The sequence below is a fragment of the Myxine glutinosa genome, chromosome 5 (genome assembly GCF_964187855.1).
Source record: "Myxine glutinosa chromosome 5, kmMyxGlut1.1, whole genome shotgun sequence".
NCBI lineage: Eukaryota > Metazoa > Chordata > Myxini > Myxiniformes > Myxinidae > Myxine > Myxine glutinosa.
In genome coordinates this window covers 206,918,198-206,940,409 of record NC_136265.1, presented here as the reverse complement: position 1 = coordinate 206,940,409, position 22,212 = coordinate 206,918,198, and the positions used below count along the sequence as shown (strand labels likewise).

The 22,212-nt window shown below is 42.4% G+C and overlaps 1 protein-coding gene across 1 annotated transcript in view; it reads right to left on the bottom strand.

Moving 5' to 3' along the window:
* Positions 1–22,212, bottom strand: part of LOC137426462 (protein phosphatase 1B) — a 76,360-nt gene that overhangs the window by 29,488 nt on the left and 24,660 nt on the right. Inside the window, exons 3-5 of the mRNA XM_078779404.1 lie at positions 17,236–17,664; positions 10,740–10,877; positions 5,084–5,290 (exon numbers count right to left, since the gene is read on the bottom strand). Coding sequence (XP_078635530.1) covers positions 5,084–5,290; positions 10,740–10,877; positions 17,236–17,664 — 774 coding nt within the window. The remainder of the gene's footprint in view (positions 1–5,083; positions 5,291–10,739; positions 10,878–17,235; positions 17,665–22,212) is intronic.

The window sequence follows — 22,212 nt, the reverse complement described above, 5'->3', positions numbered from 1 at the left end:
CCTAAACTCCCCCCACACCCCTCCCCTCCGAGACTCTCCCTCGCTCCTCCCCTCCTAGACTCCCCTCTCACCCCTCCTCCTCAAAGCATCCTCCCTGCTTCTTCCCCCTTCCAACTTTCACCTTCATCTCCCCAAACCTTCTGCCTCGCTCTTCCCCTCCTCAAATAACACCTCACTGTGCCTCACCCAATCTCCATCAAACCTTTTATCCGCCCCATTCTTCCCTTTCTCCAAGCTATTCTGAAATCTCTGAAATCTCTGACACACCTTCAACAGCTCTCCCTACCTCTTCCTCCTCTTCCACATCTTAACCTACCCCTCCCCCCCCCCCCTGTTCTGGACCCGATGCTCCCCCTTCCTCTTCATTGACGGTATGGACCTCAAACATCCGGGGCCTTCACTCAAACTTGACTGACCTCTCCATACAGGTTGCTTCTGACAAACCAGATGTGATCTGCTTAACAGAAACTTTCCTCCTTCATGATGTCTCTGATGCCTTGGTATCTCTCCCAGGTTACTCCCTCCTCCGGTATGATAGACCTGAGCCTCGTCCTGGAGGTGGGGTTGCTATCTTTATAAAAAACTCTCTTCCTCACTCGCCCTCCACTGCCCTCTCTCCACCTCACCCCCAGGAATACCTTTGGCTACGGCTTCCCCTTCGCTCCCACCTTTTGTTCATATGTGTGTTGTACCGTCCACCAAACAGCGATGACTCCATCTACATCTCACTGTCTGATAATATGGACCAACTTCTATCTACCCATCCCAACTCTCTCTTCCTCATATGTGGTGATTTCAATTGTCACCATGCCAGTTGGCTGGGTGTGGGTACCTCTCTCACCAGCCATGGCTCTTCAGCAAAGGACTTCTGCGACTCACTGGGACTGACACAATCTGTCAATTTCCCGACCCGGATCTCAGTCAACGGAGCATCTTCTCTTCTGGATTTGGTTATGACAAACTTCCCTGAAAATGTCTGCTGCTCTTCTTCTGCTCCAATCGGCTCATCTGATCATGTGCTTGTCAAAGTGGACATCTCTCTGACCATTCTCAGAGAGCCTCCTCAGCGTCGACGACTCTGGCATTTCACTCAGGCCAACTGGCACGGTCTTCAAGCAGCCATCAATCATCTGGACTGGTCTCCCATCTCTACCGCCTCTGACATCAACTCATCCTGGGAATTCTTTCAAAGTAAATTGCTCTCTCTCATGCACAGATTTATACCATCTCGTCTTCAGTTGTCATACCCTTCCTCCCGTCCATGGTACACGGAATCTTGTGGTGAGGCTGTTGCCCTGAAACAACTTGCTTTAGTCTCCTGGAAAGCAAATCCAACGGAAGGAAATCTCATTTCCTTTCACAAAGCCTGAAACAAGTGTGTGTCCACCCTCAGGAGAGCCAGGAAACAATATCTCACCATTCTCAAGACCAAACTCTCTTATCTGTCTCCCTCTTCCAAATCCTGGTGGCGTCTGGTCAAATCTGTTTCTGGTGTTTGTTCCCCCTCCATCCCCTCGCTCACCTCAAACGGCTTAACGGCTGACTCCGCACGTGAAAAAGCTGAATGCCTCAACTCTGTGTTTGCCTCTAAATCTTGTGTCCCAAACCCATCCCTCTCTGTACCCACCGTACCCAGTCGTACCCAGCTGCTCCTGGACTCTGTGTCCTTTCCTCCTGACAAGGTGGAAAAGTTTCTGTCAACCCTCGACTCTGATTCTGCAACTGGTCCTGACGGCATCAGCCCACGGGTCCTAAAATCATGTTCTTCTGCTCTTTCACTCCCTCTTTCTGTTCTCTTCACCCTCTCTTTTGCTCAAGGTCACCTGCCATCTGCTTGGAAATCAGCCAACATCACCGGTTTGCACAAAAAAGGTGCAAAAACAGATCCCAGCAACTACAGACCAATCAGCCTTCTCCCAATTATCAGCAAAGTCATGGAATCCATCATTGCTTCAGATATTAAATCTTTCCTCTTCTCCAATGGCTTCATCTCTGATCATCAATTTGGTTTCAGACCTGGTCACTCTACTCTGGACATGCTGCTTCTGCTTTCTCAACAATGGATGGAGGTCCTCAATGCCAAACAGGAAATTAGAGCCGTCTCCCTTGACATTTCACGTGCCTTCGATACGGTCTGGCACCCTGCTCTGCTCACCAAACTCTCCTCCTTTGGTATCCATGGAAATCTCCACGCATGGCTGGCGGACTTCCTCTCTGGTCGTAGTCAACGTGTGGCCCTGAATGGGTTTCTCTCATCTCCTCTTCCTGTTCAGGCTGGAGTTCCCCAAGGTAGTGTTCTGGGCCCTGTGCTTTTTCTGGTCTTCATCAATGATCTCTCTGACTCTCTTGAAAATCCTCTCTATCTCTTTGCTGACGACTCTACTCTCTGTCGCTCCATTCCTCATCCCTCAGATCGGCAGTCTGCAGCCTCCTCACTCTCTGCAGACCTGGACAAAATCACAGACTGGTCAAACAAGTGGAACATGTCTTTCAATCCTGACAAATCTCACACTCTTACAATATCTCTCCGAAAGGACCGACTGGACAACCCTCCCATCTAATTTCTCAGCAATCCTCTCCAAGAAGTTCTGTCGCTCAAGCTTTTGGGTCTCACTATCTGCCATGATCTTTCTTGGGAAAACCACATTTCCAAGCTGGCCTCCAAAGCCAGTCGCCGACTGGGCATCCTCCGTCGTGCGAAGTCCTTCCTTGGCACACCTGAGCTCCTCACCACATACAAGGCTTTCATCCGCAGCTCAATGGAATACTGTTCCCCCCTCTGGGCTGGTGCTCCTGCCTCACACCTTGCTCGGCTTCACGCTGTTGAGGCCAAAGCTTTCAGAATCATTGGAATCTCCTGCGATGTAGTCAACACCGAGGGCCTTTCACTCACTCACCGCAGGCAGGTTGGTGGTCTTTCTGTCTTCTACCGACTCCTCTCCGGCCTTGCTCCCCCAGCTCTCTCTGTGCTCTGTCCCCCCAATATTCCTTCAGGTCGCACAAGATCTGCCTGCAACCCTCTTATGGTTAAACTGCCAAAGTCTAGGCTCTCTGCTCACCTTCACTCTTTCATTCCCCTTTTCTCCCGCCTCTGGAACAAACTCCCCCACTCCCTTCAATCCCACTCCTCCCTCCAGGTCTTTAAAACAGCTGTTCACCACCATCTCTTATCTTCCCCCATCGAAAACCTTGATCTTTTCTACCCCCGGTAATTCACTCCAGAGTCCTTGCAGTGTTCATATGTTTTATTCCTCTCCCACCTCCCCCCAAGTCCTCCCGATGTCCCTGCTCTCAAATGTTGTGTTTGTGTCCTTCCCCCTCTTCCCCCTCTCTTTTGTGTCCTTCCCCCTCTCTCCCCATCTTGTCTGCCGCTCCCCTTGTTTTTTGTGTTTTGTGTGTCGGTTTGTCTTTTTGTGTGATTAATGTTAGCTCTTTCACGAGCCTCGATCTTGTATACAAAACAAAAAAAAAAAAAAAAAAATTCACTGTTTAATCCTTTAAATCCTTTAAATTCTTTCCTAATGAATGAATGAATGAATGATCGGTTTTTTTAAGGCCATTTCTCCCCGCTGGAGCGGGGGTTAGCCTTGCGGGCCCCATGACAATCATGGTTCCCTGTTTGAGGCAATGTTTTTACAGCCGGATGCCCTAATTGACGCCAACGCTTAGTCGCCTCTTACGATGCGCAGGTATACGGTGTACCTATTCTAAACCGGGGTACACACCTTCCTAATAATTTAAATAATTTATCCTTTAAATTCAATTTATCAGCCTGGTGTTGGTGTAGCGGCTAGGGTGTCAGCTTAGGATCCTAGGATCCTGGGTTTGAATCCCGGTCGATCGCTGAATTAACGCCAGGGGGGTTGACTCAGCCTGTCATCCTTCCGAGGTCGGCTAATTGAGTACCAGTTCACTGGTAATTCCCTGTTTGTCGTAAAAAGGCGACAAACAGGGTTGGTGGCAGGAATGGCATCCGGCCGTAAAACATTGCTTCAAAAAGGGGACCAACAAAAACACCAACAACCACGGTGCCCGAAAAAGGCCAACCCCCGCTTTGCGGGGAAAAATGGCCTCTAAAGGTTGTTTTCTTTTGTTGTTTTTTAAAAATTCAACCTGTCCAATTATTTTTATTTTTATTTCTTTTTTACAAACGTTTTTATTTTTTTGTATACAACATCGTGACTCATGTAAGAGCGAGAACACATTAATCACAAAAGAAACAACATAAACGGACACAAAACATATAATAAAGGGAGCGGGAGACAAGATGGGGAGAGAGAGGGAAGCACACAAGTACAACAACAGTAGAGAACAGGGACATCCAAATATTTTTCTTAAACAAACCAAATATTTACATTCTATTTAATTATCCACACCACATTGTACTTAAAGTTCATACTCTATGAAATATATTGGCAGAGTTTAAACCTTCATAGTGAGCAGGGAGGATAATTCCGAGGTCGTTTACTCAACTGAGTTGTCTAGTTTGGGTTTCTTTCCCCATTTGACTATAAAATGTCAAATTGGGACTTAGTAGTGATATCGTTGCATCAATGAGTATCCAATCCTTTCCAAAAGGACTTTAAGTTGATTGTCCTGCCTTCAGAAGAGACATGAGCATTTTTTTCACAGACGAGGAAGATTTTACAGGACTGTACCTTTCAAAACTAGTGGACAATTGTGTGCCCATATTGTGGCCAAATTCTAAATTCCTGCTCTGATAAATAATAAGGAAGCTGCATCATTGACATAGCCTTGCCTCACAACTTTCATGAATGAATCCCAGTCATATACGCATTTGTAAAATAGCTCTGATCTGTAAGATACGATAGCTGAAAACGATAGATTGGTTGGAGATAGGAGAGATAGCTTAACTTCTTAAAAGGATGAGATGCTTCTGTTTCCTTCTTAAAAGGATGAGTGTCTCTTTCCCACAATGCCCCCATGAATGTTTGAGTAAGGGGTCAAATCAAGGACCAGAGAGTTTTCAGAGAAAAATGAAAAACATGTGAACAGACACTGCTACTCTTCAGCAATGGCTAACAGAGGATTTCTTTTTTTAAATAAGCTTTTTGGAACCAACCTTTTGGAGACAAGTGTCAAGCAGCTGCTCACATATGCTCTCGAGATTCGACTGGCTTTGGAGGCGGGTGTGCACAAAGGCCCCCAGCTCCTCATTGGACATTACATCCCAGATGCCATCGCAAGCCAGTATGGCAAAGTCGTCAACCGGACCTCGCTCCAGTGCATACACCTCAGGTTCCGGAGAAACGGGCTGCTCTGTCGGTGCCTGCGGTGGCATTGAATAAAATTAACTCAACTGTGGTAGCACTCGAATTTTTTTAGAGTGGAGTAAAAAAAAAAAACTCAGTGATTTTGAATAAAAACAATCAAATAAAGAGGTAAACAAAGCATCTTGATTTGATGTCTTGTGACTCTCTGGTTCACAATTTTATACATATACGATTATATATATATATATATATATATATATATATATATATATATATATATATATATATATATATATATATATATATATATATATGTATATATATATATATATATATATATATATATATACAGTATATATGTATATATATATATATATATACAGTATATATATATATATATATATATATATATATATATATATATATATATATATATATATATATATATATACTGTATATATATATATATATATATATATATATATACGTAAATATATATATATATATATATATATACAGTCACGTGAAAAAGTAAGTACACCCCATGTAAAGTTTTGACTTTTTCAACATATTTCAACATACAGCTATTTGATCTTCATTTCCACAATATTGATAGATAAAGGTGATATAATATAACAAATGTCATGAAACATTTACATTTTGTAGTCCATTGTATAATTTAAATAAACATAAATGCAAATTTCGCAGATATGAATATATAAATGTATGTATGTATACATATATATATATATATATATATATATATATGTATATATATATATATATATATATATATATATATATATATATATATATATATATATATATATATATTATTGTGGTTTTTAGAACCCTCCACTTTGTAAATATTTGTAATAATCCCTTATAAATAATCCCCTGTAAATACTCCCATTTTTGGTGTAAAAGGTCAAAGGTCGCACCCTAGTTAGGCCAAGAGCAACACGTAGCACACCATAGGATCTTCTTTAGTTATTTCATTAGTATGTGTTTCAGGTAAGGATTTGTTCCCAACAGTTTGACTCTGCGTTGCATTAATCAAATAACCTAGGCCCCTTTTGCCAATCCTATTCATATTGCGGCGTAGCCTTCCTCCAAATGTGGCTCCCTTGCTTGCCAGTAGCGTTCGCTGCCTGGCTCAGCCGCCATTACGCACGCGGTCAAGCTGGAGAGGAAGGGCGGAGCGCCAAGAACTAAGGCGTGGCCCCTCAACGCCCCATCAAGGGGCGGACCGGTGAGCGCTCGCGACCACTCAGAGCCGAGGCCAGCTCACCGGTAGGCGGATCCAAAAGGCAAGCGGCTTGATACGCGAGTGGGCGATATAAGCGGCTGCGTGGGACTACTTCAAGAGATGCGCGAGAGATGCGCCAGGGAGAGAGAAGGAGTCAAACCTAAAGAGATGCGCAGGGGATGAGCCAGAGAGATGAGTGAGAGAAGAGAGGTGCCCGGGAGAACGATTTGAACCGATGCGAAAGGAGTCCTTGCTTGCCGTTTATGAACTATTGGAGGCGCACAACTGGCGAAGGCTGAGGGACAATTTGTTGCGTATGCCGCATCCAGCCTTTCCCCCCGCGATATAATTGTCCGCTCACGTTAAACGCCACGCGAAGCTGCCGGCGGCTCGTGCTGCGGTACGAGTGAACACCCGGAGCGTGGACCGGAGCGCGAACATGGAGCGGGACCTCGACGCCTACCACCTGCCCGGACCCTTCTCTTCCTTCCCACCACCACCACCACCCTTTTCGTGTAAGTGTGTTTGTTCTGTCCTGGGAGTGATATATAAGAGTGTATAAGGTTGCCCTGTGTCCTTTTATTTCCTCCTTTTGTATATTCTTCCTCTTTCGTTTCCTCTTCATTAATGTACAATAAATTCTGTGTTCTTCCTTTATCTGATTTCTTCTCATCCGATCGCTTTCGTCCTGTCCCCAATTGAATATCGGTGGCACGATATGGGAACCGCTATAATCGGGTCTAGTCTTTGTTAACGGCCTGAGTCATGGCTCACTTCGCTCGGCGTGTCCATTACAGCCGCGGCTGGGGCGGGGCTCATTTCCTCGCTTACCGGAAGGCGCTGGTAATTAGGTAATAGGAGCAATTGGCCTACCACCCTATTCAGCGCTGACCGGAAGTGACGTCATAGCTCCAGGACTCGGACGGCCAGCTTAATAGATGAGGGGATTAAACCCCCCTCGGTAAGGGGAGCGCCGTAACCTGAGATCCGCAACAATATATATATATATATATATATATATGTACATGCATATGTAAACACATTCCTATGATTAATAATAATTAGCTTATGGGTCGCAAAACCAACGGCAGCAAATAACTTCTTCCAATCATTTGAAACATTGCTGTCACAATGTTGAAAATAAATAAATAATGTACAACTGCTTCCGAATCCCACACTTATCTTAAAAGAAAAGAAAGAAAACTCACTAATCCTCTCCACGAACAACCTTATCAAATCACTAATATAAATACCGTAATTACCGGTAACCCGTTTCAATGACAGTTTGACTGTTCTATCTGAAATGGGCATACAATAAAATTCAAAGTTAATCTTTCGGCATTTATCTTTCACTTGTCAATATGACCTTTTGACAAAACTCAGTAACCACCAGAACACATTCAGAAGTGGGTACCTTGGTTAAAGTCCTCCCAAGTATCTCATTGCTCCTGAAGTTACACCACATTCACAGTGACATGACATGAACTAGTCTTACCGATGAAGGCCAGAGTTGATCTGTGTTGGCAGACAGGCAGAACAATGGATGAAATCAACAGAAAGCTGATTGTGGCCTTGCTAACTGCCATGGGAAATAAGGAGAAGTCGATGTTTTCAGGTGTTAACCATTCATCAGAGCAAAAGAGAGAGAGACAGGATAGGGACAAGGGTTGATATTGGGTATAGGGGTATGCGTCACGGCAGGTTCAGGGTTCAGGCAGTATGTGCAGGTAAAAATGACATGGTTCAGGGGTTTAAAGTCAAGGAGATTGGGAATGGGAGAAAAGTGAGAATATTATTCGCAATTCTTCAGGCTTCGCCGTCGGTGCAGTGATGATTTAGACTTAAAATCGATATCAAATGAGATGTTCAAGTTCTTCACCCAATGTGCCTTTCACATCTCCATTGTGGCCGGTGCACTGGAACACCCCGCAACACTAACAGATGGTTTTACAACCTTCAGAGGGGAAAAAAAAAAAAACCGAGGAAAGGATCTCACTCACATTGATCTACCAACCCATCAACCTGCAAATCAAGAACATCATCCAGAAGAACTTCAAGCTGTTGCAGAACGATCATAAAACTGCCTCCATTTCTTTCAATCGGGCCAGAAATTTGCAAAACTCCGTGCTTAAAGGACCAATGCCCTCTGGCCTCCCACCACAAAAGTTTCAGTGTACACGGAGTCACAATAACACCTGCCCTTTCATCAAAAGACAATCGCTTTGCTCTCAGGACCCAAAGGCAGTAGGGCCTTCTCCATCGCTGCTCCCACCCTCTGGAACTCACTACCTCACACCATCAGAGACTCCTCCTCACTCACCACATTCAAAACATCACTCAAGACCCACCTGTTCAACATTTAACCCACAGCATTTAACCCCTGACTATCTCTTCTCCTTCTCCCCTTCTTTTGCTTTGATTATTTACCTATTGATTTTTGTCTTTTTGCACTTGTTTTTTTGTACTCTGTCAAAGCGCCTTTGGGCTTCTTGAAAAGCGCGATATAAAATAAATGTATTATTATTATTATTATTAAAGTCACAGCCCACTTCAACTGCACCTTCACGGATCTGATCTACGGAATCACGTGCACGCTCTGCAAGAACATCTATATCAGAGAAACTAAGCGATTGCTTCTATCAGGATGCCGTGTGGGGAAAAAGAAACTAGAAGAATACCTCATAGTCTTACTCCTTGGGACAGATACAATGTATGGATGGGAAGAAACTGCAAAATGTGTCGAGTAGTATACTCAGGTGGAACAACCTGTGATAGAACCTCAGAGCACATTCCGTGGTAATATCTGTAGAAAAGGCTCAAGGAAGCAACAGTGCAGCACACTGAGAGAGGTTCCAGGAATGATGCCAACTCCTGTCCCACCAGAATCGCAGCACATCGCTGGAATCTGTCAAGAAGAGATAGGTGACAGGCAGGAGCACCAGCCCAAATATGGCAATCATACTCCTTGACAGGATGTATAGTGGCCTTGTATAGATGGAACATAGCAGCTTGATAAAGGTATCGCCGAGCACGAAATCAGCAGCCAAGGTGATGGGAGGCTCTTTTAGCTATAGCAGGCTGCCACGGACGAATGTATTCAATTTTGGTGAAGATCTGGATCCCGATCGGATTTTGCTTTTTTAAGTGATTCTTCACCATTGATAGATGTGGCCAAAAACGATATACAGTACTGTGTGTCATGATATTTCAAAAAATTGTGGATGGATTATGACAAAACTTTGTGGGTGAGTTGGATAGGTGACAAAAACAAACTGATTCGATTTTGGTTCAGGTCAGGGACACAAAAAGTAAACTGCTCAGCCTGGCGGAGGTTATGCGCTCTACGGAGTGCCGTTCTAGTTATTTCCTGTTTTAATTTGAAGCACTCTTTTTTTCTTTCGATTTTACATCATGTAAATTGCTTTCGTTTATTTCTTTACTCTGTTTTTGCTTATTGTTTGTTTCCCTATTATTTTAAACTTTTCTCCCATTCCCAGTCCACTTGACTCTTAACCCCCTAAACCCTAACCCTCTCGTTCAAAATCATTCTTACTCCAATGTGCTCCCTGAATCTAACCAAACTGCGACACACACACTTTCGACTCACTCCCAACCTATGCCGTGCCTCTCCCCTATCCCACCTCTCTCTTCTGTTCTCACGAAGGGATCATGCCTGGCATGTCAGTTTCTCCTTGCTTCCCATGGCGTGCCTCCATCAACATTCTGTTGATTCCATCCATTATTCATTCATGGTGACATACCCAGTTGATACTCTCAAAGGGCAGCGTGAATCCGCACACTTGATACAGGTTGAAGAACAGTTAATAAGCTTGTACAAGGTGATCAAAAAGTCCCTGCACACCTGCAAATATTAATTAATGTTTTTTCCATTCTCACAGGATTGACCAAGTCGCAGATGAAAATGGCTCCGACTCTCGAAGCAAGGACGTTCTTAGTGGAATTTATTATTTGTGGGAAAAATAATCTCCGCACTCTCGAGGAACGCAGCAAAACCATCATCAAGTCATCCACAATAGTCATCCACAATATCTACAATATCTTGTGGACGATATTGTGAATGACAATTGTCAAATATTGAGGGATTTTATTCTCCCCTTCTTTTTGCCTTCACCGTCTTCTCACATCCCATACACCACCGGGTACGAAAACACCTGCAGAAGTGAACTTTGTGATACTGTTGTTATGGGGCCTAATGTGTCAGGCTGCACAGAGGACGTTCAGGAAGGGTGCTGTGCCTTGCCGTCGACGTTCTTGTAGTCGAAGTCTCCAAGTGCTCGGGATACAGCCAGGGCCCCATTCACACGATGGATGAGTACACTGCTTCCCGCACTCTCGATGCGTTGTCGTTCTTGGGGGTTGCTCGGCTTGTGATCCTAGGTGACATTGGGCTCCAAGTTAGTCATATTAGTTATTATATTAACCAAGTTGTGTTGTAACTACAAGATGGCATCTCAATAACAAGAGATAGGATAATGCATGTACAAACAACTGCCAAAATTTTAGCTTTATGAAGCAAGGTGCTGTGCCACAAGGGAAGAGTGAATGTTCTCCCACAAAACATTCAGATGTGTATTCACATTTGCCTTCCACCATTTAAGTGAAACAAGACAAAAGTGAAAAAAAGGAATTGCCAGTAAAATAATCAACTTGAGCAGATCGATGGTGTGCCATCGCATATCCCCATGATTCACACCTAAAGCAAAGTTTAAAGATGGCAAAAGGTTCCACCAGTTTGGTGAAGCTCTGCACAACCGTTTAGGAGATAGCATGACAGACAGACAGACAGACAACCATAGGTTGGTCATCATAGTGCAAGCTTGATGGGCCCAATGGTATCCTCTTGCATTGATATTCAATGTAAGGAAACTCCTATCATTTTTGTACTTAATATTATTATCCCAGAGTTTTCAACTGGGTCATCCTGAAATCCAGTTAGTATGAATTAAGGTTGATAGATCACTGATTGTGAGATGACAAAGATATTGCAGTTGATGTTGTATTTATTTAACTTGTCTTTGAAAGAGAAAAAGATTCGGGGCCGGGGGCATCAGGGGAGGGGGTGTTGATGGAAGAAAAAGAACAAGTTTTACCTGCTTGTATTATAATAGTAATACAGTACTTTCCTTGAAAATAATAAAGAAAATAAAAATAAAAACTTTATAAAGTCTTATAACCAACAAATGATGTGTTCTTTGAAATTTGAGAGAATCTAACCCCCAGAATATTCCAAAAAGAGAAAAAAAAGATTCTTATCACTTACAAATAACTTAGGGTTAATAATGTAATAATTAATCAAACTGTAAGGTTTGCCTACAATTTATGGAGGTGAAAACAAGTTTTATCAGAGGATAAAAAAGTAGCCAAAGTAATAATAATAATAAATTATATCTCCTAAATAGAGATCTTCAAAGGCCCCACTTAAACATGGTGCAAAGTACAGCTTTATTGACCCTATTTGGAAGTTTTAATCCACAGGAAACTAATATGCTCTGTGGTTAAAGTATTGATGTCCATTGATCCAAATGTCATCTTCTCGCACGCTGTTATTTCTACATTAAAGTATTGTAAGGTTCTCTCAGTAATCATTTCCAGTATATTTTGGAATCAATTTGGTAACTTTAGTGTTGTTGCCTATACCTATCTTTGTGAGTGAGAGGTATGAGGAACAAATCAACAGCATTGTCCTTATGTTCTCAAAAAGTAAAATTATTAGTGTCAAAAAAAGAAAACTATAAGCAATACTAAGAAAGAGTTTCAGTTCCTGCTCGATCCAAAGCAAAGGTAAAACAAGAAATATGTCATGCATAGCACGATATTTGCGAAATCCATAAAATAAGTTGTTGGCCTATGATGACCTCAAAAATAATTGGTGGTTGAATTCAGTGAGGTTGTATGCAAATCCTCTTCAAATTTCAAGTTAATTGGATGAAAATTGAGGATTTTATAAATCTGGCCTATGTGGACCTTTTGGCCTATGTTGACCTCAAAAATACTTGGTGGTTGCATTCAGTGTCCAGATATGTTAATCCTCTTAAAATTTCAAGTCAATCGGATGAATATTGAGGACTTTAGAAATCTGGCCTATCCTATACCTGTGTCGGTAAGCGTCCCCTATCCTATACCTTTTCGCCTATGTTGACCTCAAAAATACTTGGTGGTTCAATTTACTGTCCAGATATGCAAATCCTCTGAAATTTCAAGTCAATCGGATGAAAATTGAGGATTTTAGAAATTTGGCCTATCCTATACCTGTGTCGGTAAGCGTCCCCTATCCTATACCTTTTCGCCTATGTTGACCTCAAAAATACTTGGTGGTTCAATTTACTGTCCAGATATGCAAATCCTCTGAAATTTCAAGTCAATCGGATGAAAATTGAGGATTTTAGAAAAGCTGGTGACGTTTGACCTATGTTGGCCTATGTTGAACAATAGGCTTCTTGCTTATGACCAACTCTACCATTTGGTGAAGTTTGATGATCGGTTGAAAATTGTGACCTGTAGGCGACTGACATACAGACAAACAGACAGAATAACGCACAAGACCAACCAATATACTTGAAAAATCTTCGATTTTCGCAACGAATAAAATAGATATCTGCAATCACAAATCGATCGCCAAGGGTAAGCCTCCCCTATCCTATATATTTTTTGGATCGCCATGTGACCTTCACCTTAAACATTTAGGGATAGAGTACAAATTAATAAAATGTGTCCCCATCTACAATATATCTGTAAAGCTCATCAACATAATGAAAATCAGAGGAAAGTTATTCAACTTGTGACCAAAAAGGTGTTTTTTGTTAATTAGGTCACAATCCGAAAAAGGTAGGTCAATGACACGACACAAATATCAACTTCAGTGCATATCCACTATTATGATGCCATAACATCTTCGAAAACCAAACAGTCTAAGACTTTGCAATATTAGAAAAATTGAGCAATGACAAAAACACATTACTTTTCATGATGTAAATTAAGCATAAATGTGCCTTCCTCTAAGCTATATATAAAGGGCAATTTTGTTCTGATTGGACAAACCTCAATAAAGTTATGGTGAAAAATGTTAAAATGTCGATAAAATTAGGTTATGGCCTTAAAATTTGGTCAAGGTCAAACAATTGATATCAACCCCGTATATTTTATTTTTATTCCCATAGTTGATGCAAAATTTCATTCTGAAAGTCCGAGCCTGCTCCGAGATACAGCTCGGTCATTGGCAGAAGAAAAGGGCAGAAAAAATTAAAAATAAACCCAAATGGTGGTTTGGTACTCCGAGAGGGGTAAGAAACTCTTCAGTACCATAAAAAACTGGGGCATTAATTGTAGAAACAAACCCTACAACACGTATAAACAACAAAGAGCAATCAGAGATTGCAGACCCTCGCCAGGACGTGTTTGTGTGGTGTATTTTGTGGGGTGTTTATTACCTCCGCCACCAAAGGTGGATAGAGGTTATGTTTTCACCCCTGTCTGTTTGTTTGTTTGTTTGTAAACAAAATATTTCAAAATGTTGTGGATGGATTCAGACAAAACTTGGCAGAGATGTAGCACATGTCACAAGGACGAAATGATTAGATTTTGGTGAAGATTAGGATTTGGATCCGGGTACTCGAATTTTTACGTGATTCTTCACCATTGGGAGATAGGGCCAAAAACGATACATAGCAGGATATCTCAGAAAGTTGCGGGCGGATTTGGACAAACTTGGTGGGCAGGTTGGGTGTCTGACAAGGACAAATAGATTTGATTTTGGTGAAGATCTGAATATGGATTCGGATATGAGAATTATTAAAAATTTTAAGTAATTCTTCACCATTGAATGATATGGCCATCCAGGCGGAGGTATGCTTACTGAGTGCCGTTCTAGTTAGCTGCTGTGTTTGTGTGATTTATTGATGATATAGATTGATGTTCAAACCAATATGGCGGCCAAAACAAGTGACCGATGACATCATCAATTAAATTCTCCTACATCATTTTTGTGTAAATCATGCTCAAGAAATTTAAAACCGATCAGATCAAGTGTTCTACTTGTCTAATTATAACGTCATAATGAAGACACCGATGACATCATTATGAATATATGTTGTTCCCCATGGGGAGTACTTGATAATGAGACATTAATTTAATATATGTGGGAAAATTACATGCCCAGACCAGGAATCGAACCCAGGTCCTCTGGTGAACCATACAAGTGCTCTGCCATCTGAGCTACCTGGGCAACCCTGACTGAGCATGCAATTTTCCCATACATATGATTGCCACTCTCTTTCCGTCAATGCTTCCAGGGGAGAGAGAGAGAAAGGCAGAAAGAGAGAAAGAGAGAAAGAGAGACAGAGACAGAGAGACAGAGGCAGAGAGGCAGAGAAGCAATCATATGTGTGGGGAAATTGCATGCTTTGTCAGGGTTGCCCAGATAGATCAGATGGCAGAGCACTGGTATGGTTTTCCAGACGACGTGGGTTCAATTCCAGGTCTGGGCATGCAATTTTCCTACATATATCAATTTAGTTATTTAATCCTGTTCATTAATCTAATTACAATGAGACATGTTTCAATTTTTTCCCATGGAGTGGTTTCGGAGATATAGAGGTGCAAGGTTTTTCGGTTTTTCCAAGATGTCGCCCTGCCACGTGACCTATGACGTCATAATTATCATTTAAAAAATTATACAGGATGAGGCGCGCTCCTATGGTGAAAGTTTCTTGACAATCGGACCAACGGTTGCAGAGAAAAGCATACTCATTCTGTGCGGACAAACAGCCAGACAAACAAACGGCCCCAAACGCAATACCTTCTCCTCTGGCAAGGGTAATAAGCCTTCCTCTATCCGAAAGGTATATAGGTGAAGGCTTACCGAAAGCACACACAATACATTCTGTTGCTGGAAATCAATTAGGTGCTTTGCTGAAAATCAAAAACTTACAACAAGACATAACTAATGGTGTTGCTGAAGCAGTATTTTGAGGTCATTATACAGTCACGTGAAAAAGTAAGTACACCCCATGTAAAGTTTTGACTTTCTCAACATATTTCAACATACAACTATTTGATCTTCATTTCAACAATATTGATAGATAAAGGTGATACAATACAACAAATATCATGAAACATTTACATTTTGTCGTCCATTATATAATTTAAATGAACATAAATGCAAATTTCGCATGTGGAAAAAGTAAGTACACCCTTGGCTCTAATAGGTGGTGTTGTCCCCTTTGGCAGAAACAACCTCAAGTAGACGTTCCTTATAACTGTCTTCAATTCTCTGACATCGACTGGGAGAAATTTTTGCCCACTCCTCCGTGCAGAATTCTTTCAGCTGTGCGATGTTTGAGGGGTTTCTTGCATGCACAGCTCGTTTCAAATCCCCCCATAACATCTCGATGGGATTTAGACCCGGGCTTTGACTTGGCCATTCCAGAACCCTCCATTTCTTTCTTTTCAGCCATTCCTTGGTGGATTTACTGGTATGTTTAGGGCCATTGTCATGTTGCAAGGTCCACCTTCGGTTGAGCTTCAACTTTCCGACAGATGGCCTCACATTATCCTCAAGCACCCTCTGGTACAATGAAGAATTCATAGTGCATTCTATGATGGTGAGCTGCCCAGGCCCTGATGCAGCAAAGCTGCCCCAAACCATAATATTTCCACCACCATGCTTTACAGTTGGTATCAGGTTCTTGTGGTCAAATGCTGTCTTTGGTTTTCGCCAAACATGTCTTCTGGTACTGTGGCCAAATAGCTCTACCTTTGACTCATCTGTCCAGAGCACATTGTTCCAGAAGTGCTGGTCTTTGCCTCGGTGTTCATTGGCAAACTTTAGTCTTGCCCTGATGTTCTTTCTGGACAGCAAAGATTTCCTCCTGGCACACCTCCCATGTAAATCAAATTTGTGCAGCCTCTTTCTAATGGTAGACTCATGCACTTTGACATCAACAGTGGCAAGAGCTACCTGTAGATCCCATGATGACATTCTGGGGTTCTTAGAGACTTCTTTCAGCATCTTGCGGTCTGCTCTCAGGCTGAACTTGCTGGGGCAGTGGGGCAGCCTGGCCTGAACAAGTTGGCAGTTGTTTGGAATCTTCTCCACTTGTAGATGATCTTCCGGACAGTCGAATGATTGATTTCAAATTGTTTGGAGATCTATTTAAATCCCTTCCGAGACTCGTAGGCATCTATAACCTTCTTTCTGAAGGCCTCAGAGAGCTCTTTTGATCTAGGCATGGTGACGCCGCACACTTCAACAACAAAGAGCAAACAAAACTAAATGTCTGAGGTTTAAATAAGACAGGTTCCTCCAAGATCCTCTCTTACGATGTTCTAATCGTTTGCACCTGAGCTGGTGCACCTGATTCTAATTTTAGGTATTTGAAGTAGTGATAAATGTAGGGGTGTACTCACTTTTTCCACATGCGAAATTTGCATTCATGTTTATTTAAATTATACAATGGACTACAAAATGTAAAGGTTTGATGATATTTGTTATATTATATCACCTTTATCTTTCAATTTTGTTGAAATGAAGATCAAATAGCTGTATGTTGAAATATGTTGAAAAAGTCAAATCTTTACATGGGGTGTACTTACTTTTTCACGTGACTGTATTGCTGTGCACTCGGGTTCCGACAATCCATAAAGGTCTCCTCCCAAAGCCACAAAAGCAACACGATTATCACATGTGAAATGCCAACAAACATAAAATGAAGATATGGTAAAATTTTCACACACCTCTGTGACTAAATAGGGTTCACCCTCGCGATACAGCACAGCTCGAGAGTCTCCACAGTTAACGAAGTACAAGTGTCTCGGTGAGACCAGTAGTGTCACAGCAGTTGTGCCACTGTGATCCATCCAGGCAGAGCTCTTCCCACCATCTGTCAGAGCTGCACGTAGATCTGCATCAACTTGAAGGAAACCCCTTTGTATGCCCCGCACCACTGCTTCAGACGACAGCTCTCCAGACCGCAGCTCCTGACGTGACCGTGAGGCGGAGAAGGGAGGCACTGAGATGATTTGAGTGAGAAGGTGGCTCGCACAGTACTTGGAAGCCCTAGGTCCAGCATGTCCATCAAAGACGGCAAAGAAGGACCAGGTTTTCATGATTCCAGAAAGGCAGGGCAAAGTAACGTGAGCATCTTCCATATCTACTCGCCAGCCCTGCAAACAACCCACAACAGAATGTGCCAACAATAACTTATTTTGATTATATGTCATTGTTTTACTCTCACTCATTTTTAGCTCATATGGAACATAGTTCAGGTGAGGTATTAGCATCGTGCGGTGTCCGTCAATCAGTCATTATGTAAACACTTGGATCTTCTTCGCTGAAACTACACACACAATTTTGAAGAAAGTTGACCACAACTTTCATCACCATTGATGTACCAAAGTTTGTTGACATCGTGAAAAAAAAAATCAGGATCTAAGGGGATTTACGGGGGTCAAAGTAGGTCCAGGTTTGACCATCCACCCCCACCCTCACCCCCCCCCCCCACCCCCAAAAAAGTATTTGCTGTCTTCTCTGAAACTAGACACGATTTAGAAGAAACATGCAAGCCCAAACCATGACACTACCTCCACCATGCTTCACAGATGAGGTCGTTTATGTGCTTTGGATCATATGCAGTTCCTTCCTTTCCCCACACTTTTGCCTTTCTATCACTTTAGTAAAGTTTTATATTGGTCTCACCTGTCCATAAAACTTTGTTCCAGAACTCTACTCGCTCACCTCTACTTCTTGGCAAATTCTAATCTGGCCTTTCTATTTTTGGTGCTGATGAGAGGTTTTCATCTTGCGGTTTAGCCTTTGTAATTCTGCTGTCGAAGTCTTCCACGAACGGTAGATTGTGATACTTTCACCCCTGCTCACTGGAGGTTGTTGGTGATGTCACTGACAAGTTGTTTTAGGGTTTTCTTCACAGTTCTAATGATTTTTCTGTCATCAACAGCAGTTGTTTACCTTGGCCGACCTGGCCATTGCCTATTGCTAAGTACACAAGTGGTTTATTTATTTTTCAAGATATTCGAAATTGTTGTATTTGCTATGCCAAATTTTTGTGCTGTGGATCCAATTGAATTATTCTGTTCTTCAGCTTCCAAATTGGTTGCTTTTCTTTCATAGACAATTCTCTGGTCTTCATGTTGGTTTATGTCTCCTGTCTCAAAAAGCAAACTTTCAAGGCAAAAGCAAAGGCTAAAACCATTTACCAACAAAGACATTCACATCTCTTTTATGCTTAAACAATCAATGCAACAATAAACACCTGTCAGTCATTTGTCCCAACACTTATGCTTACCGAAAATGGGGGACTGAACATAAAAAGTGCTATTGTTCTACAATGGTAAAGCATGCATACATAGAAATACCAATAAATAAAAGCTGACTTTTTGTACTCTTGCCTTATATTCATCTTTTGATCTCAAATCCAAATTTCTTGAGTATATAGCAATCTTACTATAATTCACCAAATGTCCGTCTGTCTGTCTGTCTGTCTGTCCGTCCGTCCGTTCCCAGGTACCGCAAAAAAGGCTGAACCGATCGCAACGAAATTTTGGGTGGGTAATCCTGGGACCCCCTAGAGTAAAATAGGCTATATTGTTTTTCCACTTTCAGCTTTGGTCTCCAGCATTTTCAGGTTTGGACTCCCGCCTAACGTTATTGTCTCGAGTACCGCAAAAACGGCTGCACCGATCGCAATGATACACCTCCATGCCCGCGAGATTCCCACGGGTGACCCCACTAGTAATAACAAATTTGACTTCACTGTTCCATTACTTATAAAGGGCACTGTACGTGGCAAGAAAACTTCAAAATTTATCACTTGGTGTTTTACATCACGAAAGCTTTACAATGTGGACCAGCAAGGCAAAATATGGTTACAAGTATGTCCGAAAAATAAATAAATAAATTTAGGTGTACATTGTGTCCCAGAAAACATCACATCGTGGAAATATCAACACTTTAAATTGCCCACCGATGGTGGGCCGATGCTGGTTCATGCAATTCTAAGACTATCTTGGTTTTTCACAAGTTTAGTCTGATCCAATGTACTGATCTGATGTACTGTATTGCCTTGCGAGCAGTAATTAGGACAGGAATTTGGAATTTGTTCAAGGTGCCGGTGATAACTAACGTACTCTTCGCCAAGGACATCACCAACTAGAAGAATCACCCTGCCTGTGAAACACCGCAATGACAGTTGCTGGGTCGGGATTCGAACCCAGGTTATACCGCTTAGACGCAGGTGTACGTGCCTAGGCCATCCTGTCAGCCTTTGTTCCCAAATCATATGTTTAGTGTTGCCCTCAGTAGCATTTGAACCTGTGATCTCTAAGATAAGATTCTCGTGTTGCACAGCGATTATAGACCAGATAAGATTAATTTTGGGTCTAATTGAAAGCCTTAATAAATAAGAAACATTTCTTGTAACTCTGTCTTACACTAAAAAAAATTGTGGATTCAAAGTGAGGTTGACATTGAAAAGTTATCCGAGGTCATAATCTCTCCGATTCTGAACTGGATTCAAATACCCAGCTTGAGCTTGAATAAGCCGATATTAAAAACCTGGAATTGCTCACACTTGCTAATGCATCCCTGCCAACAAATGTGAAAAATTATGGAGGTATGGTCAACCCACGTGGAACATGCCTTGGGCTTGATAAGCTTTAAATCCCATTCTCTGATAAACATCTGGCAGAATTGCAGATGTTTTAAAACTCATTTATAACTTTTGGTGCTCGAACAGTCTTAATATGCTGTTCATGTTAATCGTTGCTTTTTCTCAATTTTTAATTTGCTTACATCTTTGTTGTTTGTTAAGTACTTTGAGACATCACCAACGATGTATCATATATCCAAAGCAGCTCCGGAAGCCGGTCGTCATTTGAGAATACTCCGTGGAGTTACATCCTTTATTGGCACATTTTCAGTTCCTCGGGGCATACAAGGCATTTAACACATTGTCGTGGAATATAGATCCCCACTGACGGCTGGTGCAGGTGTGTTCCATTTTATACCTCGGTCGGCAATGGAGTCTAAATCCCTTGGTATCTATAGCATATTCCAGTAGGAGGATGAGAAACAAGGTTTTCCGTGCTTTCTGACTACAGTCAGCTAGATTGCCTCTCAATATGTCACCTTTTCTTCTGACTCCATACACTTCTTGCTTTTGCTGCCACCTTACCCCACAGGTACAAATGCATTCCTTGACCATTCCAATCCTCAGGTTAAATTTTTTTTTTTTTTTTATACAGAGTCGAGGCTCATGTAAGACTAAGAGGTAACACATTCAACACGAAAACATGCACAGACACATGAAACATACAATAAAGGTAGCGGGACACAAGAAGGGGAGAGAGAGGAAAGCATACAAGCACAACAACAATAGAGAACAGGGACATTGGGAGATCTGTGGAAGGGAGAGGGCTGGGGGGAGGGGGAGAGGGGTACACAGTATAAAGCAAATGAACACGACTAGGAATTTCAGGAATGAAGTCGGAGATTGAAAGAGGTGGATTTTGGGTGTTTTAACAGGGGTAGAAAAGATCAAGGATTTGGATGGGGGAAGATAAGAGATGTTGGTGAACAGCTGTTTTAAAGACCTGGAGGGAGGAGTGGGATTGAAGGGAGTGAGGGAGTTTGTTCCAGAGGAGGGAAAAAAGAGAAATGAAAGAGTGAAGGTGAGCGGAGAGTCTTGATTTTGGCAGTTTCACCAGAAGAGGGTTTCTGGCAGATCTTGTGCATCCTGAAGGAATATTCGGGGGACAGAGCACAGATAGAGCTGGGGGAGCTAGGCCGGAGAGGGGTCGGTAGAAGACAAAAATATGTCTATTCACTTCCAGTCCACCTTTCTTTTCTTTCTATGGAATTGTCAGTCTTCTTACACTCTTCCTCCCACTTATTCAAAGTGTTAGTTCAACAGTACCTTATGCAGCAGGTTGATCGGCATCTCAAGGAGATAGGGATGGGCCAGGCATCAGCCTGGGGGATGGCCAGGCGGAGGACCCTGGAGTACCGTCGGAAACTGGATGCGGCAACGCACTGCTCCGGCGCATGCTCCCACACCTGACCTGACCTGACCTGACCTCATGATCGAATTGCTCTTTTGTGGGGTGGGTAAAGCCCTGTATTGCCCTAAATTATTTGGGTTGGATTCCCATGGTTAAAAAAACAAAACATTCCTTTCAGGCTATCAGGTACATCGGGCTGCCGAAGCAGTTTCATTTGCTAAGGGACACAATCATGGCCGGGTCGCCACTCCGACGTAGGATACTCTATTGAAATGGCTCATTTTTCGTTGAGATGCTACTCGTTTTGCCAACCCCGGGAGGACAACGTGGTGAGTTGACACACTTGGTGTTATTTATGGCATGACAGGGCTTGAACTCAGGACCCTAAGCTAAGACCTAAGACCTTCACCACCTTAATCAGATTTCCATGGTTATTCAGTGAAAATTTATACACCTTGCGATGGAGTGGTGACCTGGCCAAAATTGGCTCTTAGCCATGGAATAATTCACACGACTTCTCAAGAACCCACTATCGCTCTGAAAAGGGCAGACAGAAACTCACTACCACCACCTTACGACCCAATCTGTAATCCATGCCATCCTCTTGGTCTAATTGCCTCTTGTCTTCTTTTCCCCCTTACTATTAACTTTCCCCTTACTATGAACAGAAATATTAACATATTTCTCCAACTGTGG